The 15,947-nt window shown below is 45.2% G+C and overlaps 2 protein-coding genes across 5 annotated transcripts in view; one reads left to right on the top strand and one right to left on the bottom strand.

The window, feature by feature from the left end:
- IQCK (IQ motif containing K) overlaps positions 1-2,197 on the bottom strand; it is a 62,285-nt gene extending 60,088 nt beyond the window's left edge. Inside the window, exon 1 of the mRNA XM_060786291.2 lies at positions 2,089-2,197. Coding sequence (XP_060642274.2) covers positions 2,089-2,197 — 109 coding nt within the window. The remainder of the gene's footprint in view (positions 1-2,088) is intronic.
- KNOP1 (lysine rich nucleolar protein 1) overlaps positions 1-15,947 on the top strand; it is a 268,616-nt gene that overhangs the window by 247,404 nt on the left and 5,265 nt on the right. The window contains exons 1-4 of one of the 4 annotated variants that reach the window (XM_060786298.2): positions 2,227-2,408; positions 3,540-3,744; positions 3,905-4,023; positions 5,184-6,465. In XM_060786298.2, coding sequence (XP_060642281.2) covers positions 5,203-6,465 — 1,263 coding nt within the window. In that variant the 5' untranslated portion in view covers positions 2,227-2,408; positions 3,540-3,744; positions 3,905-4,023; positions 5,184-5,202. Of the gene's footprint in view, positions 1-2,226; positions 2,409-3,539; positions 4,024-5,183; positions 6,466-15,947 lie in introns of those variants that run through there. The other 3 variants (XM_060786297.2, XM_067461043.1, XM_067461042.1) reach the window with 3 other exon arrangements.

The following is a 15,947-nucleotide window of genomic DNA, read 5'->3' as shown; positions in this document are numbered from 1 at the left end:
AGTCTAGGTTTTAGTTAGTGTGATAGAAAGTTACTGAAAGCCACACTGAGTTCCATTTTGGCAGAAAATCAGGATATAAATTAAACAATAAAACATCAGCATTCCCAGAGAATGGCCTCTTTGCATTTTTTTTTCTCCATAGATGGTAAATTGTAATAAAATTCTGAGCATCGCTTTGGTTCTCTCTTCCCAAATCTTTCAGCTATTCTTGCTGGAAGGTTGTGGGAACTGTTTTTGTTTTAAATAGCTATTCCAAACCATGCAAAGTCCCAACTGCTGCATCACATTGTTGCCTCATGTTCAGCACGTGGTCTGATAATAAGACTCCAAGGTCCCTTTCACTGTGTGCTCTTTCCAAGCCAGGCCTCACCCATCATCCCATAACTCTTATTAGTATTGCCTGAGTGCATTTCTCCCTGTTGAAATTGTATCTGCTCCCTTTTACAAGAAAATGGGGGAAAGAGTGAGATCACCAAAGTGGAATTCAAACGGATAGCCATTATTTGTAGGGAGAGGAGAGATTTAAAAGCCAATGAGATTTTGGGCTGCATCAAAAGGAGTATAGGCTGTTAGAAATTGTGGGAGTTGAAGTCCAAAACACCTGGATGGCCAAAGTTTGCCCATGCCTGGTCTCGATAGAGGGAAGTCATGATGCTTTTCTCTTCCGCTTTGGTTAGACTTCTTTACCTGGAATCACACTGTGTCCAATTGTGGGCACCACAGTTCAAAAGAGACATTGATTCTAAGCTGGAAAGGACCCAGAAGGAGAGGGTGACTAGAGATCATGGATCCCTATGAGAAGCTGCATAATAATAGTAGTAATAACAATACTTTATTTATATTCCACCCTATGTATCTTTTAGTGGGGACTCATGATGGTTAAAGACCTGAATATGTTAATCGTGCAGAAAAGAAGGTTGAGACAGCATAGCCATGAATAAATATGTGAAAAGATGTCCTAAAGATGAGAGAGAGGCTTCCTTTCTGCTGCCCTGGAAACTAGGACTCAATGGAGTCATGGGTCCAAATGACAGGGAAGGAGAATCCACTTGAACATGAGGAAGACCTGCCTGACTGTAAGGAGAGCTGTTCAGTAGTGGAACTCTCTGCCTCGGAATCTGGTGGAAGCTCATTTCTTGGATGGATGGCTATCTGTTGGGAGTGCTTTGATTGTGCTTTTCCTACATGGCAAAAGGGGTTTAGACTACATGGCCCATGTGATCTCTTCCAATTCTAGGATTCTATAGTATTATTATTATTATTATTATTAAGCAGAGGCTGGATGGCCATCTGTTGGGAGGGCTTTAATTGTGTTTTTCCTGCATGAAGGCAGAATGGGGTTGGGCTAGATTTATTTATTTATTTCAAATATTTGTACCCCACCCTTCTCAACCCCCTAGGGGGCTCAGGGCGGCTTCCATTCAGCAACAAATTGATTCCTCAAAATACATACAATAAAATAATAATAAACCAATAATAAATATAGTTAAAATATTTGGTCAGTACAATTAAAATCTACTAAAATACCAATCTGGTAGCCATTATCTAGCCGAATTTTGTAGTTGGAGACTCCATCAAACTTGTCCATAGTCGATTACCATAGCAATTGTCATGGTCCTGGTCCCACATCCACATTTTTAACTTCTTTCTGAAGGAAAGGGGGGATAAAGATAACCTAATTTCCCCGGGAGTGAATTCCACAGGTGGGGGGCCACTACCAAGAATGCCCTGCCTCTTGTCCCCGCCAAGCGCATTTGTGACAGAGGTGGGGTCGAGAGCAGGGCTCCCTCAGAAGAACTTAAGCTGTGGGACATAAAAGGAGAAACGTTCAGACAGGTACGCTCGGCCGGAGAGAGGTAGATGGTCCATGGAGTCCCTTCCAACTCTAGGATTCTATGAAAGGGTGAAAAAGACATGCGAACAGGGCAGAACATCATGCAGGAAACCTGGTCGAAGTGAACCTCCAAGGGCTGCATCTACACTGCAAAATTAACACAGTTCGACCCCACTGTTAACAGAGGTGGTGTAAAGCTATGGAACTAGGGAAGCTGCAGTTGTAGGCGAGGTGTGTGTTTGCTTGGGGCCCACCTGCGCAGATTTGGTCCCAGAGGTTTGGAGGCGGGAGCTGTTCCTCAACAGCAGCAACACCAACTGCAACAGCAGTAGCCGCCATTTGTGTGGGGTTGCTAGGCAACATCGGAGGCGCTCATTCCGGTTCCGGCCAAAAGGGGGCGGGGCCAGTCGACTTGCCTGAGAGCGGAGCCAGAGGCGGAACTATACCTTCTTAGGCGGAGGGTCATTCCAGCACACAGGCGGGAGCAGGGAGGCCGCTTTGAGTGCTACACCCATGGGAGAGCGGCGCGCTTTTTCAACGAAGCAAAGGCTGCGGCGTCGGAGGCTCGTCCCTTGTAAGCTTAGAAAAGCGCCTTGCCGCGCCACAATGACATAACCTGTGGGCTTCACGACTTCTTGGCGTTTTAGGCCTCTCCCTGGAATCTCTGGAGGCGCTGATGTTGAAAACTGCATTAGAGAGGCTAGTTTCTTAGGCCGCGTATACATTGCCTTATAAAATCCGGATTACCTACTTTGAACCGGATTATAAGCATCTACAGCAGGCCTGGGCCAAGTTGGGCCTTCCCTCCAGGTGCTTTGGACAACAACTCCCACGATTCCTAACATACAGATGGATCTCTATCCTCTATCAAAGTGGTTCCCAACCTTTTTTTGACCAGGGACCACTCACCAAAAGGGTTACGAATCAGTTTGTGGTCAACTTTAGATTCAGCTTGGTTATTTGGGGTGCTGATTCAGAAAGTTGCATTGGATAGACCACATCAGCTCTAGTTTCTGATACAGCACATACGCCATCCAGTAGTTGCTGCAGAAAACCATATTTAATAATCTAGAGCTGATGTGGTTTATATAATGCAATTTTCTGATTTATTATTATTATTGGTTGCGTCAGGAGCGACTTGAGAAACTGCAAGTCGCTTCTGGTGTGAGAGAATTAGCTGTCTGCAAGGACGTTGCCCAGGGGGATGTTTTGATGTTTTACCATCCTTGTGGGAGGCGTCTCTCATGTTCCCGCATGAGGAGCTGGACCTGACAGAGGAAGCTCACCTGCGCTCTCCCTGGATTTGAACCTGTGACCTGTTGGTCTTCAGTCCTGCCAGCACAGGGGTTTAACCCACTGCACCACCGGGGGCTACCAAATAATCCCAGGAACAGGCCTAAAAATGAAGACACCAAAACGCCTCTTCTTCCAGGTGCCACATGGAATGGTTCTGCTCAGGGGGAAGGAGGAGAAGCAGCAGCAGCAGTCAGGAGACTTGTTGTTGTGCCTTTTGTGGGTAGTCAGCCTCTCCCCTCCCAACATTCCCATTGCCTCGGCACTATAAGAGGGTTTTTGAGACCAGTCACTCTCATTGCAATGGTGTAGTATCAGTGAGGCCACAGACCATATTTTAGTTCTTGGGGACCACAGGTTGGGAACCACTGCTCGATCAGATGTTTTAGATAATATTCTTCATTTCTTCCAGAGATCTTTAGTACAATGGAAGTAATGACAACAGATTGAATATCCTTATAAAAGTGACATGGCTGGTAGTTTCCACTCATTCCATACCTCAAGGGCATATTATACACGCTTATGGTAGGGGATACCTGTAAATCTACCCAGCAGTCATGTTGATGGCAAGACATTGAATCTGTCCAGGGTGAAGGATCTCCAAAATTTGGATGTTTGTAAGTTGGATGTTCGTAACTCTGGACTGTCTGTAACTTGGAAGTATTTTGAATCCAAGGATAAATGGGCGAATCTAGTGTGTAGTAGGGTATGAATTGAAGACACATGGAGAGTATGTACCTTCAGTGTTGCTGAACTATAATTCCCATTGTGCTGTAGGGGATTCATGAACACACAGGATCCGAGAGGCGGAAGAAGAGAGCAAACAGATTTGATAAGTGAAAACAACCAGATTTATTTTGCCTGGCCAGACAGGTGAACAGTCCCCGCTCACGCAGGTAAAAGTGAAACTGTCCACCTCGAACATACGATGGGTGGGTTTTGTACCTTTTCTCAAAGTAAGTTTCAATCTCCTATAAAACACTTGAATTCGCAGAAACCAGGTGGGTTTTTTTTACTATGTGATTCGGTGAAGTTTTGCTCATGTGTGGTGTTAAATTTCTAGTTAACTTCCATTTCTCTAAAAGCACATGACTTCTGGCAAGTCAGATGAGTCCCTAAAAGTCTAATCAGATTGTGTCTACATTATTATCTATTAGGTGCTAAATGATCCACCCCAATCTACCCCTTCCAAGTTGAACAATGAAGGAGATTTTTTTTCTTTCAAGCAGTTTCTTAGCTTAGCTTTACAAATATTTTTTTTAAAATCACTTCTTTTTTTCTGTTCTCCAAGCTCCCTCAGTGCTTGTTTGTTCTTTTGGAGGCAGCCACAGTGTCCCTATGTGTTTCTCCTAAGGGGTTGGTTTAACATCTAGTTTGCTAGTAAAACTGAATTACTGCATTGCAAACTGATGCATGTCTAAAAAAGTGTGACCAACATGAAATGTTTGGAAAACTATGTGTTAAAATCTGCTACTGTACCACCATTCCATTTCTTAAGCTGATCTCTTAGGTGAGGGGTCCTCAAACTTTTTAAACAGAGGGCCAGGTCACAGTCTTTCAAACTGTTGGAGGGCCAGATTATAATTTGACAAAAACATGAATGAATTCATGCACACTGCACATATCTTATTTGTAGTGCAAAAAAGCACTTTAAACAATACAGCAATTAAAATGAAGAACAATTTTAACAAATATAAAGTTATTAGTATTTCAATGGGAAGTGTGGACCTGCTTTTGGCTGATGAGATAGGGTTGTTGTGTGTTTTCAAGTTGTTTCAGACTTAGGTTGACCCTGTGCAAGGGCCGGGTAAATGACCTTGGAGGGTCGCATCCAGCCCCCAGGCCTTAGTTTGAGGACCCCTGTCTTAGGCAAACAGACTCTCTCAACTGTTCAGACTGTATATACACTGTAGAATTAATTCAGTTGTAGGTGAATGATGTTCTGTACAAATTGGCAAATTACTATTTGGTACATTGGATTTGTAGTTCTCTTTTGTTTTTGGCCTACTCTGTTGAACACTCTGGAATGAAATGCTTCTCATTTTCCCCTTGGTAGAGTGTGCCTTGTCCTTAAAATGGCCATTAAAAAGGTGGAAAAGTACACAGCTGATGAAACTGTGCAGAAAAAGAAGAAATGTAAAGTTTCTGTAGATACCCAAGTTATCATCATAGACGATGACGAAAATGACTGTGATGGCTATTCCGATTTACCAAAAAAGGCTAAGGTGAAGAAAAAGAAGAATTTCCTAAAAAGAAAATATTCATATCAAGAAGGTACAAAGGAGAAGAAAAAGAAAAAAAGTGACTCCGATATAAAGAACAAGGCATGTGCAAACCTTCCCATCATAATAGAAAGCAGCTCGGATTCAGAAGTTGTAATGAAACATAGGAAAATATCCAAGATACACAAGAAGAAAGTCAAGCGAAGACTTCCTTGTGAAGGTGATGGCATTTGTGAGGCTCTTAGACAATTTAGCAAAAAGAAGAATCCCGGCAGCCATGGAGAGAGTGCTGAATGCATTGAAAAGAAGAAGAAGAAGAAGAAGAAGAAGAAGAAGCACAAAGCCACTTGCTCCTTGATGTTACAAGGTGAAGACCATGTAGTTGAGTCTCAGAAACAAACCATCCGAAATGGAAAAGCTGTTTCCCAGGATGCAGCATCACATGGCAGAAAAAAGAGACAGACTCTTGTCAAGAATAAAGCCAAAAAAAGAAAACTTCTAACTTTGGATAATGAAGGCAGCAAGGATAGTATTCCAGATAAAAAAAATGCCAACCCTGTCTACCAGTTACAGGGGGGAAATGACTGCAAGAGGAGAGTTTTGGGTTGTAAAGGACACCAAGATTCTGCGGCCCAAGTATCAGAAGAAGAAACTAGAGTGATTAGGAAGAAGCAGAAGAAAAAGAAATCTCAAAAGGAGAAAGTTTCTTTCTTTGCAATATCGGCCAAGAACCAAGAAAACAACTGTGATGTTTCTAATAAGAATCTTCTAAAACCCAAACTGAGAAAACCCCAAGTTTTTCAGGAAAAGAAAATGAAATTAATCCTAGACACTGAAGGAGTTGGCAGAGTAACTAAGAAGAAGAAAATCCATACAAAAGTTGCAAACAATCGTACAGCCCTTTTGGAAGAAGATGCATTGGTAGTGAAGGAACACAAAAAGAAAATAAAAAAATGCGAAGACATTAATGAGTTCACAGTAACTGGTAACAGTGCCAGATGTGAGAATGGTGGGAAGCAGCACATAAAGAAGAGAAAAAATATGGACAGATGCAATGCTGACAATTGTGAAGAAGAGCCCAGTTTGAAGAAAAGAAAGTTGAAAAAAGAAACAAAGGTATAATCTTAGTTTGCATGTGTTTATTGTAGTTCGGATCTAGTTTAGTCATGCATTACCTAATCCCATTGAGCTCTATGGAACTTAAGTTAGTTTTCGACTAGCTCATACTATTAATTAGGATTTGGCTATAACTTATTCTGAATCTATCCCTGTGTTTTCCTTTCACAGAGTTCAGTTTTACATATTGCTTTTATTAGTTCTGGTACAAATGTCAATGACTTTGAAAGGCAATGAGGTAAATTCATGGAAGCTGTGGCTGTCAGCCATGATGGCAATATGCTACCTAATCTATCAGAGGGAGCATAACTCTACCAACAGTTTCTATGAGAAAAGGGAAGGAGAGTAAAGGGTGCTTTTGGGCTTCTAGTGCATCTGCTTGGCCATTGTAGGAGTAAAATGATGAACTACAAATGGTGCCGGCTTTTTTATTCTTTTCCCTTATTTTATAATCACAACAGCCATGAATTGAGGATCTGGGTTTTAGCCTGCCACATTTGGACTCTTGCTTGCTGAGGTGTTCCTGTGAGTATCTGTAGATCTTAAGTTGTTTCTTGATTTAAAACATTGGCGTGCTGGCTGATAACCAAACAGAAGATGGGCCAGAGATGTCCCTGCCTTGGTCCTTTCATTACAGGCTGCTATTTCCCGACAGATGTCAGGTGTTGCGATACTGGCTAAACAGTGGTGTTGGGCATAGACATCCTGTGATGATGTGACATGCCTCATTAAGAGCCACATCCACTGTTTTGACGTGGTGAGATATATTCCACACTGGGCATGCGTACTCAGCAGCAGAGTAGCAAAGCGCAAGGGCAGATGTCTTCACTGTGTCTGGTTGTGATCCCCTGGTAATTCCAGTCAGCGTTTGTATGTTGTTATTTCTAGCACCCACTTTTTGCTTGATAGTCAAGCAGTGCTTCTTGTAAGTCAGAGCATGGTCCAGAGCGACTCCCAGGTATTTTGGTGTGCTGCAATGCTTCAATGGGGTTCTTTCCCAGGTAATCCTCAGAGCTCGAGATGCTTGTCTGTTCTTAAGATGAAAAGTGCACATCTGCATTTTATATGGATTAGGAATCAGCTGGTTTCCCCTGTAATAGGCAACAAGAGCACCTAATGCTTCGAAGAGCATCTCTTCAACCATTTCAAAGCTCTTCTTGAGCGGTGATGGCACAATCGTCAGAATACATGAAACTCTGTCCCTTCTGGCAATGGCTGGTCATTTGTATAAACGTTAAACATTGATGGAGCAAGTACGCTTCCCTGAGGCAGGCTGTTCAGCTGAAATGTGATAAGAATATGGTTTTCATCAGTCCTGGATCAACTTTTGAATAATAAATCCTCAGCTTGGTCTGAGATTTTTTCAAAGATTTGAAAATGTGTGTTTGTATAAGGTAAGCTTTTCGAAATGCATTAGATTAGGATGAAAAACATGAATGGCCTGAGGTCACTTGACTCTTGGGGTCAGTGGAGATTTGAACCTGGGACTTTCATAATCCTAAATTGGCACTCAAATTTAGCCATTTGCCAGCTTTGCCAGGTGTTAGACTCTAACTGCCATCATCTACATTCAGAATGTCCATGGGGATTGGGATTAATGGGCTGTGTGACCTAACAGATGTGAATAGTGCCAGTTTGGGAGTGACTGCTCTAATCCAGTGGTTTTCAACTTTTGAACTTCTGTGTGTTACTGGAGAATTTTCATAATCTCTCACAATTGGCCATACTGGCTAAGGCTTCTAAGGAGTTGGAGTTGAAAACATCTGAAAAATCAGAAGTTGATGACTGATGCTCGCATTATTTCAATTGTACTTGCTCACCACATATTTCATCTTCAGTAGTATGGATGTTGCTGTCGTGTAGCTGGTGGCAGGGAAAAAGTGTAGTCTGTTTCACAAGCATAGAGCACTTGTATACATGTCTATTGTTTATCATAGGATGCTCATTTCAAAAGTGATACCTTGGGGAGTCTCTTTTGTGTTTTCCTTTTGACCCTTCAGAGGACAGAGTAGTTTTATTGCCGGGATAAATGTTCAAATGAAATTGCCTTTGTCTGTTGAATGTGATTTGGATGTCGGTAGCTGCTTACATGTGTGCCAGAGCAAGATAAAGCTTGAGAGATACAGTCAATTGCATTTACGGACTTGAGCAGTGAAGGTGCTAAAAAGGAGCAAACAGTGTTATAAGCAACTGCTGGGTGAGAGCCTGGACCATGCTGTGTAAGGTCTTTAAGATTTATTATCAAGGGATCCTCTACAACAGGACTTTTTGCCTTTGGGATGACCAATCGTGCTGACACAATTGATATAAATAAACCACATCAAGTTCTTGGATCATGTGTGAAGATCCTGCTCTGTGTTACCAAGCTATGTCCCAAGATCAGAACCCAGCCAGCTCCTGCAAGCACCAGTGGAGCTTGGCACCGGTCAAAGTGCTTTTCACAGATCCATCAACAGGGAAAACCAGCTGATTCCTAATCCATCTAAAACACAGACTTGTCCTTTTCACCTTAAGAACAGACAAGCATCTCAAGCTCTGAGGATTACCGGGGAAGGAATCCCACTGGAGGATTGCAGCACACCAAAATACTTGGGAGTTACCCTGGATCGTGTTCTGACTTACAAGAAGCACTGCTTGAATATCAAGCAAAAAGTGGGTGCTAGAAATAACATCATACAAAAGCTGACTGGCACAACTTGGGGATCCCAACCAGACAGTGAAGACATCTGCCCTTGTGCTTTCCTATGCTGCTGCTGCATGCCCAGTTAAAACATACATTAAAACAGTGGATGTGGCTCTTAATGAGACATGCCACATTATCACAGGATGTCTGTGCCCAACACCACTCGAGAAATTTTACTGTTTAGCCGATATTGCACCAACTGATATCTGTCGGGAAGTAGCCTGTAAAAAAGGACCAAGGCAGTGACATCTCCAGCCCGTCCCCTGTTTGGATATCAGCCAGCATGCCAGCGCCTTAAATCAAGAAATAGTTTTCTAAGATCTACAAAGATACTTGCAAGAACACTTCAGCAATCAAAAGTACAAAAGTGGCAGGCTAAAACCCAGAACCTCAGGTCATGGCTGATGCTGAATGAGAGACTCCCTCCTGGGCACACAGAAGACTGGGCAACCTGGAAGGCACTGAATAGACTGCGCTCTGGCATCACGAGATGCAGAGGCAACCTTAAGAAATGGGGCCACAAAGTGGAGTCCACAACATGTGAGTGTGGAGAAGATCAAACCACAGACCACCGATTACAATGCAGTCTGAGCCCTGCCACATGCACAATGGAGGACTTCCTTATATGTAGCAACACCAGAGGCACTCCAAGTGGCCAGCTACTGGTCAAAAGAAATTTCCTATAATGTGAAGTTTTTAAATTGTGTTTTTAAATACATTACAACTGTACCCTCAGTTTGCTTGTGACACGATAAATAAATACAGACTCATCATTCAATTCATAGAAGACTTGCAACGGAAGGCAGCCCCATCCCATTCTCTAAAGGTTTTCCTGCGTCTACTTTGAATCCTTCCTTTGGTCTGGGCTTCCATACTCTGCCATGAAAATTTGTTTGAACTTTAAGATTTGACATCATTGCACTCAAAGCAAAGGAAAGCCACAGAAAGATGTATGACTTGCAGACAAGATTTTGCAGGGCTAACATCCAAAGGGAGTTCCACTTCCTTGTTCAATGATCCTGAAGCAAGGGGTTAATTAAACCCTACAGATATTCCCTAGTAGAATATTAAGTGCCGTAGTCCAGTGTGTGTGAAAGGCAGAGGGAGAATGGTAGGTTACTCACCTGTAACCATCTTTCTTCGAGTGGTCCTCTGTGAATCCACACATATGGAGTATCTGCGCCTGCGCGGGCTCCAACGGAAAACTTCCCAAGTTGAAACTTTTAAGTTTTGGCGGTAACCCCGCCCAGCAGGGCATAAAAGGCGACCCGCGCACACTCCCGGTAGTTCCTACGCCGCATTAGCGAGGAAAAAGGGGGAGGTTTGAAGAGAGGACGGCCAGGCGGGTTTGTGTGGATTCACAGAGGACCACTCAAAGAAAGATGGTTACAGGTGAGTAACCTACCATTTTTCTTCGTGGCCTCTGAATGCACACATATGGAGAGCTAACAAGCTAAGGTCCCAGATGGTGGGAACAAACCGACACCAATTTGAGGGCCAAACATATGTCTATTGAAGGATTGACACAGACATGTTATCAAGAACATTGTCAAGCAGTGCGTTATCAGGATACTCTGTATCATAAAAGGACAATAATCCAAACATCGGTATAGCCCTATAATAAAAGGCATAGCAAACATGAGAGGTTCTTGAGGTCAAGGATAAAGACCCATAAGGCCTGACAAAACTAGCATAACTTGTTGCATAAACAGGCAGCAAGAACTGATCTGCCGAAGAAAGTGTCCTTCCGAAACCGGGTGTCTAACCGGTAATGTGACACAAAAGTCATGGGAATGGACCAAATGGCCGCTTTGCAAATCAAGTCAATAGGGACACGTTTAAGGAAAGCAGTTGTCGCAGCCATGCCCCTTGTTGATCTCAGGCGGATCGGGATCGGAGGGGGCTTTCGAGCAAGTTCGTAACACAGTTCAATGGCTGAACCAATCCATCGGGAGAGACGCTGCGATGATATTGGTAATCCTATTTTGTCCGGCGCATAGGCCACAAACAGGCGAAGGTCGATGAGTCCGTTGTGAGGACGATCGACGGTTGTCGTGGATGAAACGGAAGTCCGACACAAACGTTTCTGTGGTTCATCCACCAACTCAGGGACTGCCGAACCTTCACTGGCATCGTCAAAACCTTGAGGTCGGAATCTTGTTGGGGGTTGAAATTGTCGAGAAACCACCTCTGGAGAGGGCGCATCTTCAGTTGGCTAATGGCGTGACCATTACTGTTGAGGCGATGTGGCCCAGGAGGACTTGGACATATCGTGCTCTTATTCTCGTGGAGGCTCTACAACGGGTGATCTCGCATTGCAAGGCTAAGTATCTGACTTTTGGCAAGGAGACTGTCTCTGATGTGGAGTCGAACTTGGCCCCGATAAATTTTATTGATCTTGTCGGGGTGAGAAGAGACTTCTCGGCATTGAGTTGAAGGCCGAGGTTTTCGAGGAGATTGATGGTAAAGGTGATTTGTGACCGGAGAAGGTCTGGCGATGTCGAGGCCAGAAGCCAGTCTTCTAGGTATGGAAAAACCCGGATTTTTCGTCTTCTCAAGTATGCCGCAACTACCGACATGCGCTTTGTGAATGTCCTTGGGGCCGTGCCAAGGCCGAATGGAAGTACTGTGAAAGAATAAGTCTGTTGTCCTATTTTGAAGGACAGAAAACGTCTGTGGGACTTTCGGATGGGCAAATGGAAATAGGAGTCCCTTAAGTCTATCGATGCGAAGAAGTCATCTCGATCCAGCATGGGAGTTATTGACGATACTGTAACCATTCTGAACTTTGTTACTTGGATAAACTTGTTTAGTCCCCTGAGGTCGAGGATGGGGCGAAGGGAGCCATCGGGCTTCGGTACTGTGAAGTACCTTGAGAAAAAGGCTCGACTGTCCAAATGAGATGGAGATTTTTGGATTGCCCCTTTTTGGAGAAGGGTGTCGACTTCTGCCAGTATTGGTGGTGAAGGGTCTGTCCGGACGACATGGCCCGTGGGAGGCAGTTCTTTGAACTGTAAGGCATAACCGTCTTTGACAACTCGTAGCATCCACGCATCTGATGTGATGCGTCACCACGCATGTATGAACTGGGCGAGGCGGTCTCCGAATTGGGGAAGCGTCCGGTCTGAGATCGTAAGTCCTCTGGGGTGGGGAGGAATACAGAGGGTTGAGGTGGAGTCGACAGAAGTAACGGAGATGGAAACGGTATCGTCGAGAAAGGCGTCAAACTCGATGTCTGGAGTTGCCGTTGGCCGGAGGCTGTTGAGATCGAGACCTCTGGTTTTGCTGGGGCCGGCGCTGTTGCTGTTGAGGTTGAGCCTGGGCAGTTGACCCAGGACGTTGAGTATGTCTCATCGACTGTTGACGATAAGGGTAGTTGTCAAAACGTTGCTGGCAGTAATTGCTCTAGCGTGTTCTCTGGGCCTGTGATGGATTGTCAAAACCACACTTGGTGGCCAGAAGTTTATAGTCTTGGTTAGACTTAAGCTTGTCGTCGGTCCCGGCATTAAAGAGTCCCAAAGCATCGAATGGTAGATCTTCGATGACCTGACGGGAGGATGTAGAAAGGCCCGATGATCGAAGCCAGGAGTGTTGTCGAATGGGCAATCATTTTCGCTGCGGTGTTGCCAGTGTGTTTTGCCATCTTCATCTGATGGTGGGCCAGGGAAGTGGCCTCCTGGGAGAGGGCCGACATGATTGCCGGTCTTCCTCCAAGAGCTTTGCAATAAAGGGTTGGGCCTTTTCCCATATGATTTGTTGATAGGCACCCATGCATGCTCCATAGTTTGCCATTCTAGTAAGGAATAAGGCTCCGGAGTAGAGTTTCCTCCCCACGGGGTCGAAACGCTTCCCTTCCCGATCTGAAGGGGTGTTCGACTGCCTTCCGGATTGGGCTGCCTTAACCACGACCGAGTTCGGGTCAGGATGATGCTTGAGCCACTCCAAACCTTCGTCATCAGTGCGATACCATGCCTCGATTCTCTTTGAGGTAGGGGGTATTGATGTGGGGGTCTTCCAGAACGCCTGAATTACCTCTAGCAGGTAAGGGAGGAATGGGAGTAACGGAGCCAGAGGGGCTTCGGATTGAACCCTCTTAAAGACTAGATCAGTGACCGCTTTTGAGGTTTGCTTGATTTCCAGACCCAGGGTCTCCGCCATTCTGGCCATTTGGTCGGCAAAGGCTCGAACATTGTCAGTTGGAGAGGGCAGATCGGCCTCATAGGTGTCATGGGTTGGAGACCTGCCGAAGGCAAGGGAGATCATTTTATTTATTTATTTATTTGGGGTTCTTGTACCCCGCCCTTCTCACCCCGAAGGGGACCCAGGGCGGCTTACAGCTGCAAGGCGCACTTAGACGCCTGCTACACAAACAATCATCACAAAAAGTATAACAGTACAAATTCCCACAATTCAACATTATCCAATAAAATCAGTAAAATGATAAAATCAGTAAAAACAATACAAACCTGGATCTTCCTCCTACCCATCAGTGTACAATTAACTCAAAGATCTGTTTTGGTTCCATTTCGACAATCCTGCCGATCTTACACATCTGATTGTCTTATTTGGTTGTCATTGTCTAATTGCCTGGTTGCCCAAAGGCCTGGTTCCACAGCCATGTCTTCACCCTCCTCCTGAAGGAGAGGAGGGTTGGTGCTGTTCTGATTTCCCCCGGGAGTGAACTCTGAATGTATAGAGCCCTGAATGTCTTTGTCCTGATCGTCATCCTCCGAAGGGTGAGGAGAGGACGATGGTTGTCTCGATGGGATCTGAAGTGGTCTAGCCACTCCAACCGGAGACGATGGTGGAGGCAGTTGCTTCAATGCTGAAGCCTGGGCTGCCTGTGCCAGTTGCGTGGTCTGTCGTCCTCTTTCCGGTGTAGCTGGAGGGAACAGTTCTTGTCTCGCTGCCGGAGGAGGGTTCTCGACGACCGTCTGCACCGACTGCACCGGTGAGGTAGGCGGCTCTTCTTCCATTTGAATGTCTGGAACGCCTACCACCAGTCTCGGTTTTTGAGCCGACTGGATGGGGGTTGACTGGGTCGAGGAGGTCGGCGACGACATCTGGGTCAGCTGTTTGGAGGAAGACGAAGATGAAGACCGAAGTTGAGGCCTCTTCTTGACTGGGGGTTGTTGGAAAGACTTCCCCGGTGTTTGAGGAATCGCGGGCGGAATAGTTTTGGCCCTGCGAGACTCCTCGTGGGACCTCTTGAAGGCGATCTTCATTGCCAAGGTCGATGGCGGCGTAGCTGTGGTTGATCTCATCGAGCGGACGGAAGCCACCAAGCTCGAAGTAGATGGGCGTCTCGCCGATACCGTCTGGGTAGTTAAAGTACAGGGTTGTTTTTGAGGCCGTTTGGACAACCTGGAGGTCGTAGACGGTGGTTTTGAGGCCTGCATCGCCGAAGTCAACGTTGAAGGAATTGAGATCGAAGGGCGTCGGGATGCGGTCGTAGTCGAAGTAGAAGGCGCTGAGACCGAAGAAGGTCAAGAGGCAGAAGTTGTCGAAGTCGAAGCCTGAGGAGCTAGCGACTCTTCGTAGAGAAGAACCTTGAGGCACTCTGCCCTATTTTTTCTCGACTGGGCCGTCAGCGCCTGGCAATGTTTGCAGGTCGAAGTGTTGTGGGCCTCTCCGAGGCAACGGACACACTTTGAGTGTTTGTCCGAATCAGGAATCTTTCTCGGGCATTGAGTGCAATGCTTGAAGTGCGTGGTTGACATAATCAGGGAACTTTCCGAGCGAGCTGTGCGGCGGAAAAACAGGAACTACCGGGAGTGTGCGCAGGGCACCTTTTATGCCCTGCTGGGCGGCTGGGCAGGGTTACCGCCAAAAGTTAAAAGTTTCAACCTGGGAAGTTTTCCGTTGGAGCCTGCGCAGGCGCAGATACTCCATATGTGTGCATTCACAGAGGCCACGAAGAAAAAACTATAATTTCTAATGTGATGTTTGTTTGTGGAGGGGAAGGGATAGAGAGCATGCCTTGGATCAAAATAGGCTGCACAGTAAACTCTTGAACTGGAAGCACTTCTCCTGGATTTGGTTCAAGATGGTTGCCTGGAAGCTGTAGTAAATACTCTTGAGTGTATGAGGTGCAGGTGATTCTGCAAAGAAACCAAGGCAAACACAGCTTAGCCATATCCCTAGTTCCCACCGTTGAACAGAACCCATTGCTCTTTCTGAATTCTCTGTGCTGCAAATCAACATGTCTTGCTCATTTCATGCTTGGCTTGGTATTTTCGCCACCCTCAATAGATCTTTTTGCGGGTGACCTCTTTCGAACAGACATCTTACAGACCTCCATCAGTTTTACTCTACTAGCCTCAGGACTTGGAAATGACTTCACTACATTGCACAAGGGATCTCTTTCCTTTCCCGTTGTTCCTCTGCACCTCAGTCTCAATACTTTTGGCTCAAAGAATGCTTGCTCTTGGAAATCTGATTTCTGTGTTTCAGCATGCTTTAAGTCTGTATCCGTGGTCATGTTAGTCTTCTTTCCTTTCTACAGCTGAGCCTCCTTCCCTCTTTCCCTTTGATATTGGGCTGTCAACCCATTTGCTCTCCATTTGTGTCAGGGAATTAAGATATCCCCTTCAGTTCTGAAATAGTCATAAACCAGCTGCCTGATCGCAGTCCAGACAATCATCTTAAACCGTTTAGGGAACATGTGGCTCCCCAGATGTTGATAAATGGCAACTCCCATAATCCTTTTCCATCAGCTGTGTAAGCCCAGGCTCATCCAAGTTGCAGTCAGACAACAACTGAAGTGCTATATGTTCCCAAAATCTGATCAAAAGTATGG

This window comes from Anolis sagrei, chromosome X, assembly GCF_037176765.1.
Source record: "Anolis sagrei isolate rAnoSag1 chromosome X, rAnoSag1.mat, whole genome shotgun sequence".
NCBI classification, from domain to species: domain Eukaryota; kingdom Metazoa; phylum Chordata; class Lepidosauria; order Squamata; family Dactyloidae; genus Anolis; species Anolis sagrei.
Note: the sequence above shows the minus strand (reverse complement) of the source record. Positions and strands in the feature narration are given on the sequence as shown.